This window comes from Haliotis cracherodii, unplaced genomic scaffold (genome assembly GCF_022045235.1).
Source record: "Haliotis cracherodii isolate W230 unplaced genomic scaffold, xgHalCrac1.p SCAF_8, whole genome shotgun sequence".
NCBI classification, from domain to species: domain Eukaryota; kingdom Metazoa; phylum Mollusca; class Gastropoda; order Lepetellida; family Haliotidae; genus Haliotis; species Haliotis cracherodii.
This window is the reverse complement of record NW_027266341.1, coordinates 39,607,207-39,623,397: the sequence shown is the minus strand read 5'-3', so window position 1 is coordinate 39,623,397 and position 16,191 is coordinate 39,607,207. Positions and strand designations below refer to the sequence as shown.

At 36.6% G+C, this 16,191-nt stretch overlaps 1 protein-coding gene across 1 annotated transcript in view; it reads left to right on the top strand.

The window, feature by feature from the left end:
- Positions 1-16,191, top strand: part of LOC139451131 (AF4/FMR2 family member 4-like) — a 154,090-nt gene that overhangs the window by 59,108 nt on the left and 78,791 nt on the right. Inside the window, exon 7 of the mRNA XM_071232927.1 lies at positions 2,399-2,456. Within this exon, the coding sequence (XP_071089028.1) occupies positions 2,399-2,456 (58 nt within the window). The remainder of the gene's footprint in view (positions 1-2,398; positions 2,457-16,191) is intronic.

Below are 16,191 nucleotides of genomic sequence, written 5' to 3'. Positions count from 1 at the left end.
TCTCAACGTTAATATCGTGTAACTCGTATTTTATGCAGTGTTACGGATTGCGAAATATAGCGAGATTAGTAATGTGGTTACCACGCTTCTCGATCTTTTTCTGCCATGCTGAACTTCATGCGAATGAAGGCAATTTTATATTATGCACCCATGTCACATACACGTAACTAGACAGCCAATTTGAAAAAGAAATCTGATCGGACTAGTCAGAAAGATTTACTAGTCCCCACTGTACAGTTTTTGGCGTAAGAGTACTAACGTTTAGTCGGCCACGGAAGTTTTTTGTTCAAGTATTGCAAATGTTTATCGACTGTGTGTCATGGCGATTTAGCACGGCACTATATGCGCACTACATACCAACCGACAGTGCAGATTGTCTTTGTTTATGATGCTGATTTACAGAAAATATTCAAATCAAAGATATATGGAAAGATAGCTATAATCGTTACTATTAAGTTGGTATAGTGTATATTTATGGGCAGAAGGTTCATGATCAAAACCTAAACATTGAATGGCCAAGCCCGAAGTGATCAACAGGGCATGTTCGCATCATATCTGTGCCGCGATTTCTTGTTTACCGGTTGTCCTACATACTTGCCCGTTCAGACAAATAACTGCTACTTTTTTCATATGACGAGTCTTTGAAGCCATGAAATCATTAGTTGCAATATTCCAGACAGACAAGAACAGGATTCAGCCAGTGTAAATTACTTATTGTCTGACTGTAGCATTCCATTTGCAAATAATATTTTCAGGATACTTTGGCAGTAAGTCCAACTTTGATGCTAGTATTGCTACACTGACAATCAAAACTGCATTGTCATCAGGTGGAAGGGAGATAACTCTTGCTAATGGCTACTTGAAGCTCCCAAGTTCTTCTGAACCATAATGATAGCCTGCCTTAGTAAGCCTGGTCCAGCTCCACTGACATTGTGACAGCATTTTCTGTCTCATCATTAATTATTTATCATCATTTATGCAATCTAGTATTACATGCCATTTTGATAAATGTGGCAGTGCTGGAAATCAACATTGATATAAAGCTGTTTTTGTCAGGGTAATTGATGCCAAAATATCAGAATTGGCTCATAGATTTATGAATTATTGTTCTAGTTGCTTGTAAATGGGGAGTTAGAGTGAAACACCGGAAAAAGGGAACATTGAGCAGCATCATATTGACATCGATGTATTGATTTGAGGTATACTTTGATAGGCTAGAGATGGGGTATGGCTTCTTATGATTTCTTCACACTCTTTATCAGCTTGTGTGCAACTGACTATAATGTAAAATGACAGTTAAAAACAATTTATGTTTACTTTGCAGGATGTGTTCAGAATATTATGTACTGATTAATTATTGAAAGCCTGTATGTTGGTCCTTGTTAGTTTTATTCTGTGAATCATCCGCTCATTGATGTATTTCTCTGATGTATGGAATGTATGCTCTCTATTTGGAGTTTTTAAAAAACATTTTGCACTTTGATAAGTTGTTTTCATTGAACTAATTTCCGTTGATCATCAGTTAATTATGATTGCTGAAACTGACAAGTTCTGTTTTAGTATTTACTTCTGCCCAAAGCAGTTTTAGCATTATAGGCAATTTCAAATATTTGTTTAAAACAAAAAATGAGTTTTCTTGACTGTATATAGGGAAATGCCACATTTTAACTTCTCAAAAGTAAACTAGTCATGAATTGGCTATATACTTTTTTGAAACAGATTTCCAAGTTTTGTTTGGTGAAATGAGCATGATACACATTAATTGACAGTGCAGTGATTTCTGTTGACATTGTGTCGCATGGTTGGCTTGGAACTGTCATGGGGAATGAGTGTGAACAGTGATGTATCACCCGAGCACTAGCTCTTTATAGATGACGGACATATTGTGGTGCACAACAAAGTCACGCTTTTGATCTGATTGATAGAATGGCACTTGTGGGATGGTTTGTTACACCTGGGCATGCAACAGTTGGTCCATTATTACACTTTCTGTTTACCTAACAACCAACTGCTGTCATCATGCTCAGGTCTTCCTTGCATAAATGCCACCTATAGATGATAAAAACAGAATTCTCTTGCATAAGAGAAATCATTACTTGTTCATGTAAATGTTAGTTTTTCACATAAAACTTCTGTCAGTTAGCAACAAATTTCATCAGTATACGATTGTATTTTCTATTACATTCATGTCAAGAGTGAATCTTTGTACACAGCAAAATTAATTTTTAATTTCAGAGTTGTGTGGTATATACTGCTTTCTATTCTTGGATGTGGGCCGTGATATTGATTTCCTTGTCCATTGCTGTTGATGTCAGACTTCCATTTTACCTACCACACTTCCATTATGAAAGTAAAGCGATTCCTTCTAATTGGTTCCTCTTTTCCAATGTCCTTTCAGCAAAACCAGAAGACGAAGAAGAAAAGTCACAAGTATCTTCTCTTGGGCTGTCAGAAAAGTAAGTAATTTGAACATTTGTTACAAGTTGTTTTTCTGATATGTGACATGGTAGGTGTTTGGCTAGGGATCCCGATTATGTTTGGAAGAAAATATTAATCAAATTTCCATCCCTTCAAAATGTGAATAAATTATTACAGCTTTTTGGACCGAGTGAGGAAAAATAGCCTTTTTGTTTTTGTTGCACAAGCATCCTATTTTGTTGATATAATTTTCTCTTCCATTTGTATGTGTATTATTCAAAATAAAAAAGTTATTGTGTATTTATGTGGTTAAAAAAATGATTGTATCTAGCTCTTTTAATTCAGAACACCAGAATAAGCCATTCTTGTAGCCAGAAAGATCCACCATGTAGCATGTTCAGTATTTTAAAAGCTGACACTAAACACAAAAGCCAAAATGCCACTCTGCTGATTATTAACTTATTTATAGCATCAAATAGACAAGCCTTGAGTTTGATCAATTGTGTTGTGTGTAATTGCTATTAAAACTGGGACTGTACTAAAGCTGCTTCCAGTAAGGCAGTTGTTGTTGTGGTTCTGCTGCTCGGTTTGAAAGTTGTTGCTCTACTGACTTTTGAGTGTTTTGACAAAATTGTGACGAAACATAAGAGGGTTTTTTGCAAACATTCCACAAAGTATCAATTACTGAATGTCATAGTTGTTGGAGTGAAAACATGGAAATGTCAGTGGATCAAAGTGAAAAGGATTGATGTCTGAAATGATGAATTGTATCCTTGGAACTTGATATTTGTTTCTCCATTTGAGGTAATCTTTCTTGCATTATTCCAAAAAATCCATTGAATTGAAATAATATGAAGCGATTGAGAGTCATATCTTTTACAGTGGGAATGAGTTGATTTGAAAAACTAATGAATATGTATCACAATATTTGATTCACCAGGAGAAAAGGGACCTTATGGGTGTGAGGATATAATAGTGCTATGACATCATAAAGACATTAGACGTCAACATACTTCAGTAAAGATCAATGTGGAGTTTCTAGGCTCGATCGGAGAAGTACCTGTGGCTATTACAAGTTATGTCCCTTCTATGTCCCTCCTATTGAACAATCAGATTCCACCTCTCATATCACTTACATTTGCTTCAAATGAAATGGAGTCTTAAACGTGTCTAACCCTCGCCAAGTGCATCAAGTCAAGTGAGCACCTTGATTAAAAACGAGAAAAGATTTGGAAAATATCTGTCAACGCCCAGTTGACGGTACACATCTTTTGCAAATCCTGTAGTCGATCGATATCTGCACATTGAAATCCATGTTGTTTACGAACAGGATGTCTAGTTCGTTTGGGCGGTCGGGTAGCCTAGTGGTTAAAGCGTTCGCTCTTCACGCCGATCACCTGGGTTCGATTCCCCATGAGTACAATGTGTGAATCCCATTTCTGGTGTCCTCTGCCGTGATATTGCTGGAATATTGCTAAAAGCGGCGTAAAACTATACTCACTCACTCACTCTAGTTCGTTTTCCGATTTTGATTGGACTATGACTACATTCGTTCAGCCAAAATATAACTCCATAACTGCAGTCTAATTCGGCAAGGTTGGAAACTGGACTTTTAGAGTCAGTTATCTACTTTTCCTCGGGAAGATGGGTCCTTGCATATAATATTTGTATATTACACATGTGTTGAGACCATAGCACCATCCAACCAAATGACAGACGACTACGAAGTTGTCAGAAATGTATGAGGGAAGTCCAATGTATAGATCCATTTGGGTTATTTTTATTCAGGTTTGTAACAAATTTCGGGTTAAAGAATGCAATATACCGTATATCGCTGTGTATAAGGCGAGTTTTTCGTACCTAAAATGAGGGGGCTAAGAAGGGGGGTCGTCTTATACACGGAGTCGAAGATCTCACATTTTTTTCCACTGGCGATGTCAACCGGCGTCCGATAGCCAGCCCAGCATTTGACAATAAAACTTCGCATTTCGTCCTAAATAACTGTTCCAATAACTATTTCCATACATAAACATGATTTGTATCTCTTTTCCTTGAATAAAGTTTAATAATTTCTGCAAATAAAGTTGAAATGACCCTCGCCTCGATGCAGATTGTCAAACCACCTGACACGGTAAAACAATCAACATCCGTGAGCAGAGAGCCGGAAGTACCGGTAAGCATTTGCATATTGCACATGTTACCTAACATGTGATAACCGGTGAAGCTGAAATCAATTCCCGCTGTTTTTACAGTTGTATTAACAAGTGTTGGAGACGGTGTATACAAGTGATTGTGGAATAAACACGCTGAATGTGAAGCAAACATAAGCCTAGTTAGTTACAACATAGTTAATTGGCGATTAAATTACTCACCATTGTCTCTTATATGTTATTACTTCATAAATGAATTTTATTTTACGAGCACCAATTTGGTGTCGTACCGTGTAAACACAAAATGGCGACGTGTGCTGGAGTTACACACGCGACCTATCATTGTAGAAAAAAACAACGCAAGATAAACATATTTTTATTGCATATATAAGGTTTGTGTGCGCACTTGTGATGTGTGCGAAATACGCATCAGTCGGAAAGCGCACGTTAAATCTCCAAAGTAACTAACTAACTAACTTGTGATGTCCGTGTGCGAAATACGCTACAGTCGGAAAGCGCACGTTAAATCTTCTATATCAGTCAGACTTGTGATGTGTTTGATTCCCGGTCGCCTTATACACGGAGTATAGGATTTTGGGTTGATTTTTAAGGCGTGTACAGGGGGGTCGTCTTATAAGTGGGGTCGCCTTATACACAGCGATATACGGTATTGTGTTTTTTATTGAAACACATTAATCATTATTGCAATAAATTGCAATTTGAAAGTCTTGCCAATACCCATGACTAAGTCTATGGCACTGGACTCAGTGTACAAAGTTGCAATTCTCAACTGTGCTTATGGTCCACTGGTTGTGTAAATCCCAGACTTGGTCTGTCAACAACTTGTCAATGCTCATGGTTTTCACGCAGAGCAGATTCTTACAAAGGTTTGCACATCAGTTTTTCGATTCATACCTCAGTGAACTGAAAAAAAATACACAGTCAATGCTTATAATTAAATTTGACAATGAAAACATGTTTTATCTGCAATAGTTTAACCCAAAACAGTTGTTTATATCAAAGCAGACGAAAATGTCAATATTGATAAACATTCTTGGTGTAGGAATACATACTATGGGGTGACATGAATCAGGTGATTGTTTAATTTATGCATATAACTTGACACGCCTTCAAAGTCAGTTGCCAATCAATGGAGGGTATGATAAAAACAAAGTTCACAGGACCTGTCAATCAAGGCAAGAGGCGAGAATAATTGCAACAGTCAGACTGTAACGACCTTTGACAAAGGGCAGTTACTCTAGCGGACAGACCGATGGATTTCGAGAAAGGCAATTGAAAACAACTGTTGTTTTGCGTATAAGTTGCTTCGCCACTGTATAAGAAACAGATTTCAGTTGGAACTATATTGGCTACTGTCACAGTCCGACTGACACATCACTTACCCTGTGACGTAATGAATATTAATGCGCGCATTCCAAGAAAACTCGCAATGTTTCGGTAATGTTTGTGAGAGGGAAGGCGATTTTAAAGCACAGAATTAAAGAATGACATTATATGATAAAGAGGTTATCACGCTTGTGTGTTTGGGGATGGTAAATATCCTGTATTAGGAATAAACACTATGTATTTAGCTCGCCAAGGCTCGCTAAATACAATGTTTATTCCTAATGCAGGATATTTACCATCCCCAAACACACTCGCGTGATAACCTCTATATATGTGTTTGTTATTTTGCATTTAAAGTTATGTTAATGTATTTGACACAGATTCCTAACTCAATGATACAATCTTGTACACAAATCTTATTAAAGTAAGTCTCAATATGCTGTGTCAGTGCCACTTCAAAATTGTGTAGGTACTGGAACAGCAGCAATATCATATTCACCATAGGGTTGGCCTTTGTAGATGAAAGTAAAAAGGAATTAGACACTATTGATTCGTCGAGCAAATAGGTTTTATAAATTAAGTTCATGAAGAATTCATTACTTCTGGTGTAATCGCTGAAGACCAACTACCGGGTAAGCTGTGATTTGTTGACAGTTAGTGCTGAAGAATAACCAATTACACATAAACAGCTTTTTCAACTTTTACATTCTTGTCCTATCATGCAAGCCTATAAAAATGTAATGACTCTGATTTTATCATTATCGATTTTTTCTTCATAATAACACTAGCAAAAGAACCGTTATGTGCTAAATTTAGAAAATTTGAAAAGGTATTAACAACCAAATCAGTTTTGATATGCAATTCAAAGCTTAGATGAATTAATGGAATAAGGGAAAATGATTATTTCCATACAACAAATTAGCTTGTGTCTTCAGATAGTTTGAGGTTTCCTAATGTTTTCAGTGGAGCATGCTTAGATGATAGTGACTTATCTGTTGTGGCTTCCAGCTACCCACAGCTATATGAAGCATGAGCCAAAGCACTGAATGACCTTGTACGAAATAGTACATTACAGGTAACTTGCAAATGTGGGTGGTCAGACAAGAGATAGTGTCTTCCTACATCACTTCGCCTATAAAAATACGCATTCAGTTATCAGTTTAGCTTCTAAATATTAAGTTATTGCAAACATATTATTATGCCTCACCTGAGGTTTAGTCCCAGACATAAAGTTGTCTTATTTAATAAGATATATCTACAAGATAAACAATAAATCCAAATTTCGTGCCTAGAGCTGAGGCAGTCTGGACTTTTGCCTCGCCTCTCCGTCTGTCCGTCAGTCTGTCCATAACCATTTAATTTCTGGAACACAACTCAAAAACCATTGAATATTTTTCAACAAAAATTGGCAGATATATCAAACAGTTCTTTTGTGGTTCCTTTTGCTATTTACAGATTTGGGGCATTTTTTTGTTTTATGGATTCCATGAAAACAATTTGTACTTTGTCATATAAGGGGGCCTTCGTTTCCAGAGCCCAACTTAATAACTGCGAAAAACTTTTCATCCAAACCTGGTACATGTATTGATCAAGGGTTCAAGTGGTGCCTTTTGCTATGTAGTTATTTTTCAAAATTTGATTTTTCCCTCTTTCCTTGGTTACAAGTTGGACAAGTTCCGGAACTAAAAAAACTATTCAAAATATTTCATTCAAACTTGGTACATGTATTTATCAAGGCTTGAAGTGGTGCCTTTTGCTATTCAGGAATTTAAATCTTTTTAAAAAAAATCCTGTTACCCTGGCAATAAGATTGACTTTGACTTTGTTCATAGTGTATGTTTGTCTGGACCGTATCTCAAAAACTAAAATTTACTCTTTCTTGAAACAGTACACACACAAATACCAGGTTGTCAACTGGTGCATTTAGCTATTTAGGGATTTTTAGAATTTATATTTTTTCTGTTTCCATGGCAATAAGTTTGACTCTGTTCATAGTGGTGTGTACCCGACATAGAAATACAAAGTTCTGAATCTCAATTACATAGTTTTGTTTTGATAGCTCCATAACTACTCTTGTATATGGACACATAGATTAGATAGAAATTCTCTCATCAAGTTGGACTTAAAGTAACAGTCAGATGATTTTTTTTTTGAATTTTGGGGGCCGGAGGGATTTGTCATCTTCCAATAACTCTTGTTAGTTTATTCTCTAGGGTCTGGGAGACTGGCTATATTATACCCCACACAGTGGATTACGTCATAGCAAAATAATGTTTAGAGATATTGTCTCAAAACTGTGTTTGAAGATTGAGGTGATAATGAAATAATTTATTGTCATGATGATATCAATTTGTGTAGTTATTCAGCTAAGTAGATTAATGAAGTAAATTTGCTTTACCTTCTGTCATTCACATTCTTCAGAGTTACTTCCCTTGGCATGTATTGCTGCTGCATGGGAGAGCTAGAGGTAGATCTCTGAAGTTGTGTCTGGCAGATCATGGACACAGCCTACATAAAAGTAAAGAGATGGCACGCAACATTTTTACTCTTTGTGAAACATTTCAATGGCCAGCAGCGATAGAAACTACATGTAACATGTTTAGTCCACTAGTCCTTATAATGATGATACATAACAAACCCCTTAAATATGGCAAATTTCTTCTCGTCCTTATGATACCTCAACTATTGGGTAGTTTGGCAAGGAGTAGAGAACTGGTACCAATTTCTATTGCTGGTCATTCTACAGTTGAAAAGAGAAGTTCAGGCTGATGTAATAGTCTGGAACTTCTGTATGTACAAAGTTTGTTATGAGCTAGACTAAATTATACAAGAATGTATGGAAGATACAAATTGTAAACGAAAGGATTTTTGTCAAAAACATAAATCTGCAAAGATATGTGATGGAATTCAGCCTAGAGACCAGCACCAACTCAGATTAGCACATTAAAGCTCTGTCCAGTTGTCATTCAGTCACTGCTGCAACGTACTTATCCAAATTAATGTCTTTACTAACATGGCAACATTCTTCAACTGCAAATATTGTATACACAAGTTGTCATGCTGAACCCTTTTTGTTCACTCAATTCTGGAATTGTTTTGTAACACCAGGATTGTCTCAAGGAGAAGGGGAAATCTACAATAAGAAGCCCTGTTTTTACTTGTGTTGTTGCTTTTGTTTAATGTTACACACATCATAGAGAATTTGATGTGTCAGTTCTGACCCTTTCCCTGCTTATAAGGGCACACTGCTTGTCTGACACATTATTGCAAACACAGTTATGTGGACACAGTGCCTGGTATGATGGGGGAAGTTCAGCTTAGTGCATGGTCGGCCAACCAAACTCTGATCAATACTATGGCAGCTTGTATGCTGGTGGGCTACCGGCTTTCCTTCGTACAGCCAACACCACAGCCCTCTATCTGCATGCATTTGCTGCTGAAATCTTTCACACTACTTGCTTGCAGGCGAAAAATGGCTGATTTGGAAGATAGATGTTGTTTACAAATTTAGCTCAAGTCGACTTTTGTGCAAAGATTTTGTGCGTACATTGGCTAATGGGATAATTTATGGATACGGCTTGTTACAATGGCTGTGCTGCCTGATGTGAACTGCTTACTCCTTGGGTAAGGTGAATTACTCAGCTCTCAACTCACTGCTCTCTCGCACACATACCTATCTACATCAATAGCAACATGTCAGCGTGCCTATTGCGCTATACACTACCAATCTCTGTGCGCACTGCTTTGTTGACATTGTGTTTATAGTTGTTTGAATAGAGAAGGATGACTATATTTATATCAAAAATCACAAAGCATTTATCTACTGTTACTTGGGCATGTAATTGTTTATGTGGATAGGAAAGTATTGTTTTCAGTTAAAATCTATTGCTGCAGACAAAATGATTAAATTGTATTATGAGTGTGATAATTGATCAGACTTTAAATATTTTGCTTGGTCATTTCTGTTGATAAATTAGGTTGAAGTGATATGCATGCATTTTTGGTGATGGATTATATTTCTGATATTCTACTGATTAATCTTGTCTTGAAACTTTCTTTACTTGCTCGTCATATTGTCTGTCCAAGTTGAAAGCTACAACCCTGCCTGGCAGTGAACATAGTGTTCCTTCATGGCCCAGATTGTTGACATTATCCACATAGCTGATGTTTTGTTGGTCCAATCAACCAAACATGTGAACAAATGTTCACATGAGCCTCTTTCATTTCTATGAGGATTACTAGAAACATGCAACAGGACTTTTGTTTTGGTTATCTTTGTTGTTGTTATCATCAAAGTAATTTAAATCCTGTATATTGTCCCTGTGAGGTGTCATAGTTTGTAGCTGATACATGTAGCTATTAGGCATTCATTTGGCTTTCTTATATATCATTCATGCATTGATTTCTTCTTAACAACATGTTTTTATGACATTATGTCATAAGTTTTCTTGTGAAAAAAGCAAATGACACTTTGAAAAGGCATGCCCCTGTGTGAATTAACCCCTAAGTTTGTTGTAAGAGGCAACCAAATGGATTAGGTGTCAGACTCTTGTTGACTTGACTTGTCATCATACCCCTACAGCATGAATCGTTCAGCAGTCAGTGGATTGTCTGGTCTGGACTTGATTAATTACTGTCCCCTATCATACATGAGGAATAGACATGTGAAGATCCGGGTAGAATAGGTCTTCAGCAACCCATGAAAGTCGTAAGAGGCGACTAATGGGATTGGGTGGTCAGGCTCGCTGAGTTGGTTGATGCATGTCATTGATCCCAATTGGGTGGATCGATGTTCAGAATATCAATCACTGGATTGTCTTGTTTAGACTCGATTATTTACAGACCGACGTCACATAGCTGGAATATTGCTGAGTGCGGTGTAAAACAACAAACAAACAAACCAACCAACATCAGGAATCATGATGAGTTCCACATTGAACAACATAGGAAGATAGGTTTGGCATTAAACACATTAAATGATGAACAATAGCATAGGATGGGTTCATATGCTAGAATGTACACACATATTTTTATTCCTTTGGTAATTGTAATCATCTTGCAAATCGATGTTTGATGAAAAACAGAGGTATCACATGGGAATTACACCTGTAAGATACTTCTGGGTTTTCATAAAACCTTTTTCAATTTTCAAATCAAAGGTTTAAGGATTGGCTTTTGAGGAACAATTCATATGACGCTTGCTAAGATTTCAGTTTTATTAAGGGATGTTGCCGAGACAGATCGTGGATTTTGGATCAATACATGAAATTAGATAGTGCTATTGAATACCCCATATATATGAACATACTAAACATAATGCTTAAAGCATGTCAGCTTGCTAAACCTTGCACAATATCATAGCTGATTAAATAACGATTATTGCAGAAAAGTAATAACATTTTTCAACATTTGAATTGACTGCTGTGAAAGGGATAGGCCTTGGCAAGAATGTTATTAAAATAGTGCCACTATGTTGATAAAATTTATCTTGACCTTGATCTACATGTATTACATAACCTTCTGATTTGTGAAGTTAATTAAGCAGGTGCCCCCCTTCTCATAAGCACTCTTTGAAAGTAAACCTGCCTTCAATTCGCATCCATATTTCCAGGGGGCTTCACTCAGAGTAAGGCTTTATTGTCCCCCGCCTCGCGAAAGCGTGAAGCGGGGGATATAGTATTCACGACCGACCGTCCGTCCGTACGACCGTACGTCCCACCTGTTTGTTGCCACGATATCTCAAGAACTAAACACTGGATTGTCTTCATATTTGGAACTATGGTGTATATACAGACTCCGCAGACACCAGTCGGTTTTGGTGACCTTGACCCCATTTTCAAGGTCACAGCAGGCAAATCTGCTTTTGGAGTTGGAAAACGGTGTTGCCGCGATATCTCAAGAACTAAACACTGGATTGTCTTCATATGGTGTATATACAGACTCCGCAGACACCAGTCGGTTTTGGTGACCTTGACCCCATTTTCAAGGTCACAGCAGGCAAATCTGCTTTTGGAGTTGGAAAACGGTGTTGCCGCAATATCTCAAGAACTAATCGCTGGATTGTCTTCATATTTAGTACTATGGTGTATATACAGGCGGGGGACATTTCGTCACTTTGTAACAAATACTTGTCTATTTTGGTTTTCACAGTTACTGCTCAATTTTAAATAATTATACAGATATACAGACTATAAATGAGTTTTTTTATCTTGTTTTTTTTTCCACAGTCATTACAGTTCTAAGGTAGCTCTGATTGTTGTAAAAGGCGACTAACAGGATCGGGTGGTCAGGTTCACTGACTTGGTTGATGCATATCATCGATCCCAGTTGCTTGGATCGATGCTCATGATATTAATCTCTGGATTGTCCTTTGAAAGATGTTTATTTTTGTGTATTATGATTGTATATTTGTCTTGTTATGATTTTCCTTAGTGCACATTTCTGTAGATCTGTATCATCAAAATATGAGTGTTCAAGTTTAAATTCTTCAAATTTCCAATTCAACCAGACACATTTCTCTGGTTTGCCAAAATTAAGCATGTTCGATGTAGATATGCGTGATAGGTTTGAAATGTCAGGAATGACAATATGTAATGTCTTATGCATGAATGTGTCCTATTTTCATTGCCATGTGTAATGATAAATGCAGACAGAATTTGGCAACCATTTTCAACCATGACATAACCTGTTTAATATCTTGTACTAACTTTATCATGCCAACAGAGCAATGGCATAGATTATTTAGACAATTGTTTTGAAAATGTTATATATGACAGTATATGTGACACTCTCTGGTCTCCTGGTGTTGTTGCTGCTGGATGGACTCCAAGTGGCAAGACCTGTTCATAGACTAATGCTAATGTCACATCACTTGGAACAGTCTTGGAACAGTCTAACTAATTTGACAGTCTGTATAAGCCACTGGTGTTTGGCTTTAAGAAATAAGTAGATACCTAAGGCAGCAAGGTTTGCTTGCAGATCTAACTAGTTTTCACCAAGTCTAGACGATTTTCCTTTGTTGTGTTTAGTCTCCTCAAAACAAGAAACGGGGGCGGTCGGGTAGCCTAGTGGTTAGAGCGTTCGATTGCCACGCAGAAGACCCGGGTTCGATTCCCAACATGGGTACAATGTGTGAAGCCCATTTCTGGTGTCCCCCGCCGTGATATTGCTGGAATATGGCTTGAAGTGGCATAAAACCATACTCACTCACTCATTCAAAACAAGAAATGTTCTGTCAGTGCTGTTTGATGTTCATTGACTTCAGATTGCGAAGTTGGTTGTATGGATAAATGATACTACCTATTTCGGCATTGATATGGAATGTTCATGTAAACAGTGTTAAGCATATGGTTTAAATAGGAACCCAGTCCAACCAAATACCTCAAGATAGTAGATATAGTGTTTTAATTGTATATTAATTTTTCTGTGGCTATCGGAAAATATCGTTACTCAAGGGTTGTATTTGATATATGTATTGCTGAAGGTTGTATTGCAATAAACCAGTATACCAGTTACATCACACACCCTTATCAGGCATTATTTTATTTTTCTTTCATAACCAGTTAAAGCCTTATTCATTAGTAATGAATAGAAGAACCATTACAGATCTGCAGTGCAATTTGATGAAGTGAAAAAATCCATGTAGATTTTTATCATTAATATTTCAATAAAACTAGTCTATTTGCCTGCACATATATTTATCTATTGCACCTTATTTGATCATGATGGAGAACGCATGAAGAGTTTCAACAGCTTGTTTACCATTCAGCATTAATTTACACACTGAGCACCTCATGACAAGCAGTGTTGACTTCTCCTAAACAGCATGAATATTACTCAATTCATATACAAACAAGTGTTTTGTATATGTCAAACAACTGTATGTGAAGAAACTATGATACACAGAAATTTATCAGGATATGTAATGTAATATCCTTAGATAGAATAGATTTTTCTGAGTGTTAATGACATGCTCCCCCAGGGATACAAACAACTGTAAGTTAGTGAGATTGTTATGTCCTTACAACATCACCAGCAAATGCACATGATCTTGTGGTATGCTTTCCTAATCCTATTCAAACACAACAGGAACAGTGGCAATATGACAATATGTTGAATTGTTTCTGTTTCAAAATTAATCTTTCCTTTGGCTTACAAAAACGTAAAGGGGTGATGTTGCTGGGACAAACAGGCCACAATCAGGCTTGGATTTACGGCAATCAGATGGAATACTGACACCAACCCAAGTCATAATTTGTCACAGGGGTTTTCTTAGCTTTAGTGTTGGTAGGCTGGATGGAGTGTTAGTGTAGCAATGACCTATCAACACAACCAACGGTAGGCAGTAACACCCACACTCTTGACATGCTCCCTATAAGAGACAGTTCTACATAACTAATAGAAATTCTGATCAGAAATCTCACCGCAAACTAAAACTCCTGCTCAAAAAAAAAAAAATCCACCATAAAACCCAAACAATTGACAGTATTAACTTAAAATACAAACAGGCCACACTTAGTTAAACTCCCACCTACACCAAATTAAAAAAAACCTGTTTGGAAGTAACCTCAGAAAATGGATGAATGTCTTGTACACCAACATACAGTCATGTGTAACTGTGAATGGAAGAACATCGCCTGGTTTGATATACAAAGGGTATGTCGTCAAGGGGACACCCTCAGCCCCTATATTTTTCTTTTATGTGCCGAGATACTGGCAGTATTAGTTAAGAAAAAGAAAAATATCAAAGGATTATGTATTAATGGTAAAGGAAATATCATAGAACAGTATGCTGATGATACTGAATTCATTTTGGATGGAAGCAGAACCTCATTCGAAGAAACAATTCATACTTTAAAACAGTTTGCTAATATTTCAGGTTTAAAAATAAATTATGATAGGTCCGAAGTTATTTGGATAGGGAGTAGAAAGAATAGTGATTTAAGGTATATACCTGATTGAATATTAAATGGAATCCAGCAACTTTTAGAGTTTTGGGAATTGTTTTCTCCACATATCTTGATTTAATTGAAGATTTGAATTTTAGAAGGAAACTTTATGAAATTGAACAAATCATTAAAAAGTGGATGAAAAGAATTATTACTCCTCTAGGAAAGATAGCAGTTATTAAGGCATTATTAGTTTCTAAATTGAATTATTTTTTCTTATCAATGCCAAATCCTTCAGAGCAGTTTATGAAGGAGTTGAACAAGTTACTGTTTGCATTTTTATGGAATAATAAACCAGATAGAATTAAACGTCAAGTGATATGCAAATCCTCTGCAGATGGAGGTGTGGGGATGGTTGATGTTTTTAAGTATGTCAAATCTCAGAAAATATCTTGGATCAAGAAGGTGTTGTCTGAAGACTATCAGACCAACTGGAAGGTGTTGTTGATGTCTTGTCATCCAAAATTATCCGCTATGCACAAATACGGGTCCTCTTTTATCCAGAAATTGAGTAATCAAACTCTCAATCCTTTTTGGAAAGACTGTTTGGAGGCTTTTTATGAACTCTCTAATAAGGCTACAATTGACACTTTTGATGCACTGGTAAGCGAACCTCTATTTTATAATCCAGATATCAAGATTGACAAACAAACTGTTTTTTGGAAACAGTGGGTTGATGCAAGAGTGTATAGAATTTGCGATTTATTAGATATAAATGGTTGTTTTTTGTCATACAATGACTTTTGTAGAAAACATGAGTTCACACTGCCAATCATGCAGTTTAATAGTATAGTTTCTGCAGTTTCAAACTATATTAAGAAGGCAAACATAAAAATGGAGAACACCATTAGCCCTTTACATTACAGTTTATTATTGACTAAACTTTTCTCATTAAAGAAAGTGTCCAAACATGCCTACTATACACTTTTGGGACCTTTGGTTAGTTGGAAAGCCAGACAGAAATGGGAATTTATTTTTGGTGAATTAAACTGGAAATCCATTTTTATAAAACCTTTCAAAATAACCAAAAGATACAAAGCTTTGGTGGTTTCAGTTCAGGATAATTCATAGGATACTTACAACCAACTCATTTCTATTTTATATCAAGAATGTTGACAGTGATCAATGTACTTTTTGCAGTGATGATAGAGAGACGATCGTCCATCTCTTGTGGGAGTGTGATATTGTACAGAATTTTTGGAAACAGTTTATGAGCTGGATAAATGACAAATGTGGACACATTCATAATCTCAATCCAGTACCATAACCTTTTGGAATTTTAGGATATGTATATGTATATGTCAATTGGAACCACTGACTTGAGATTT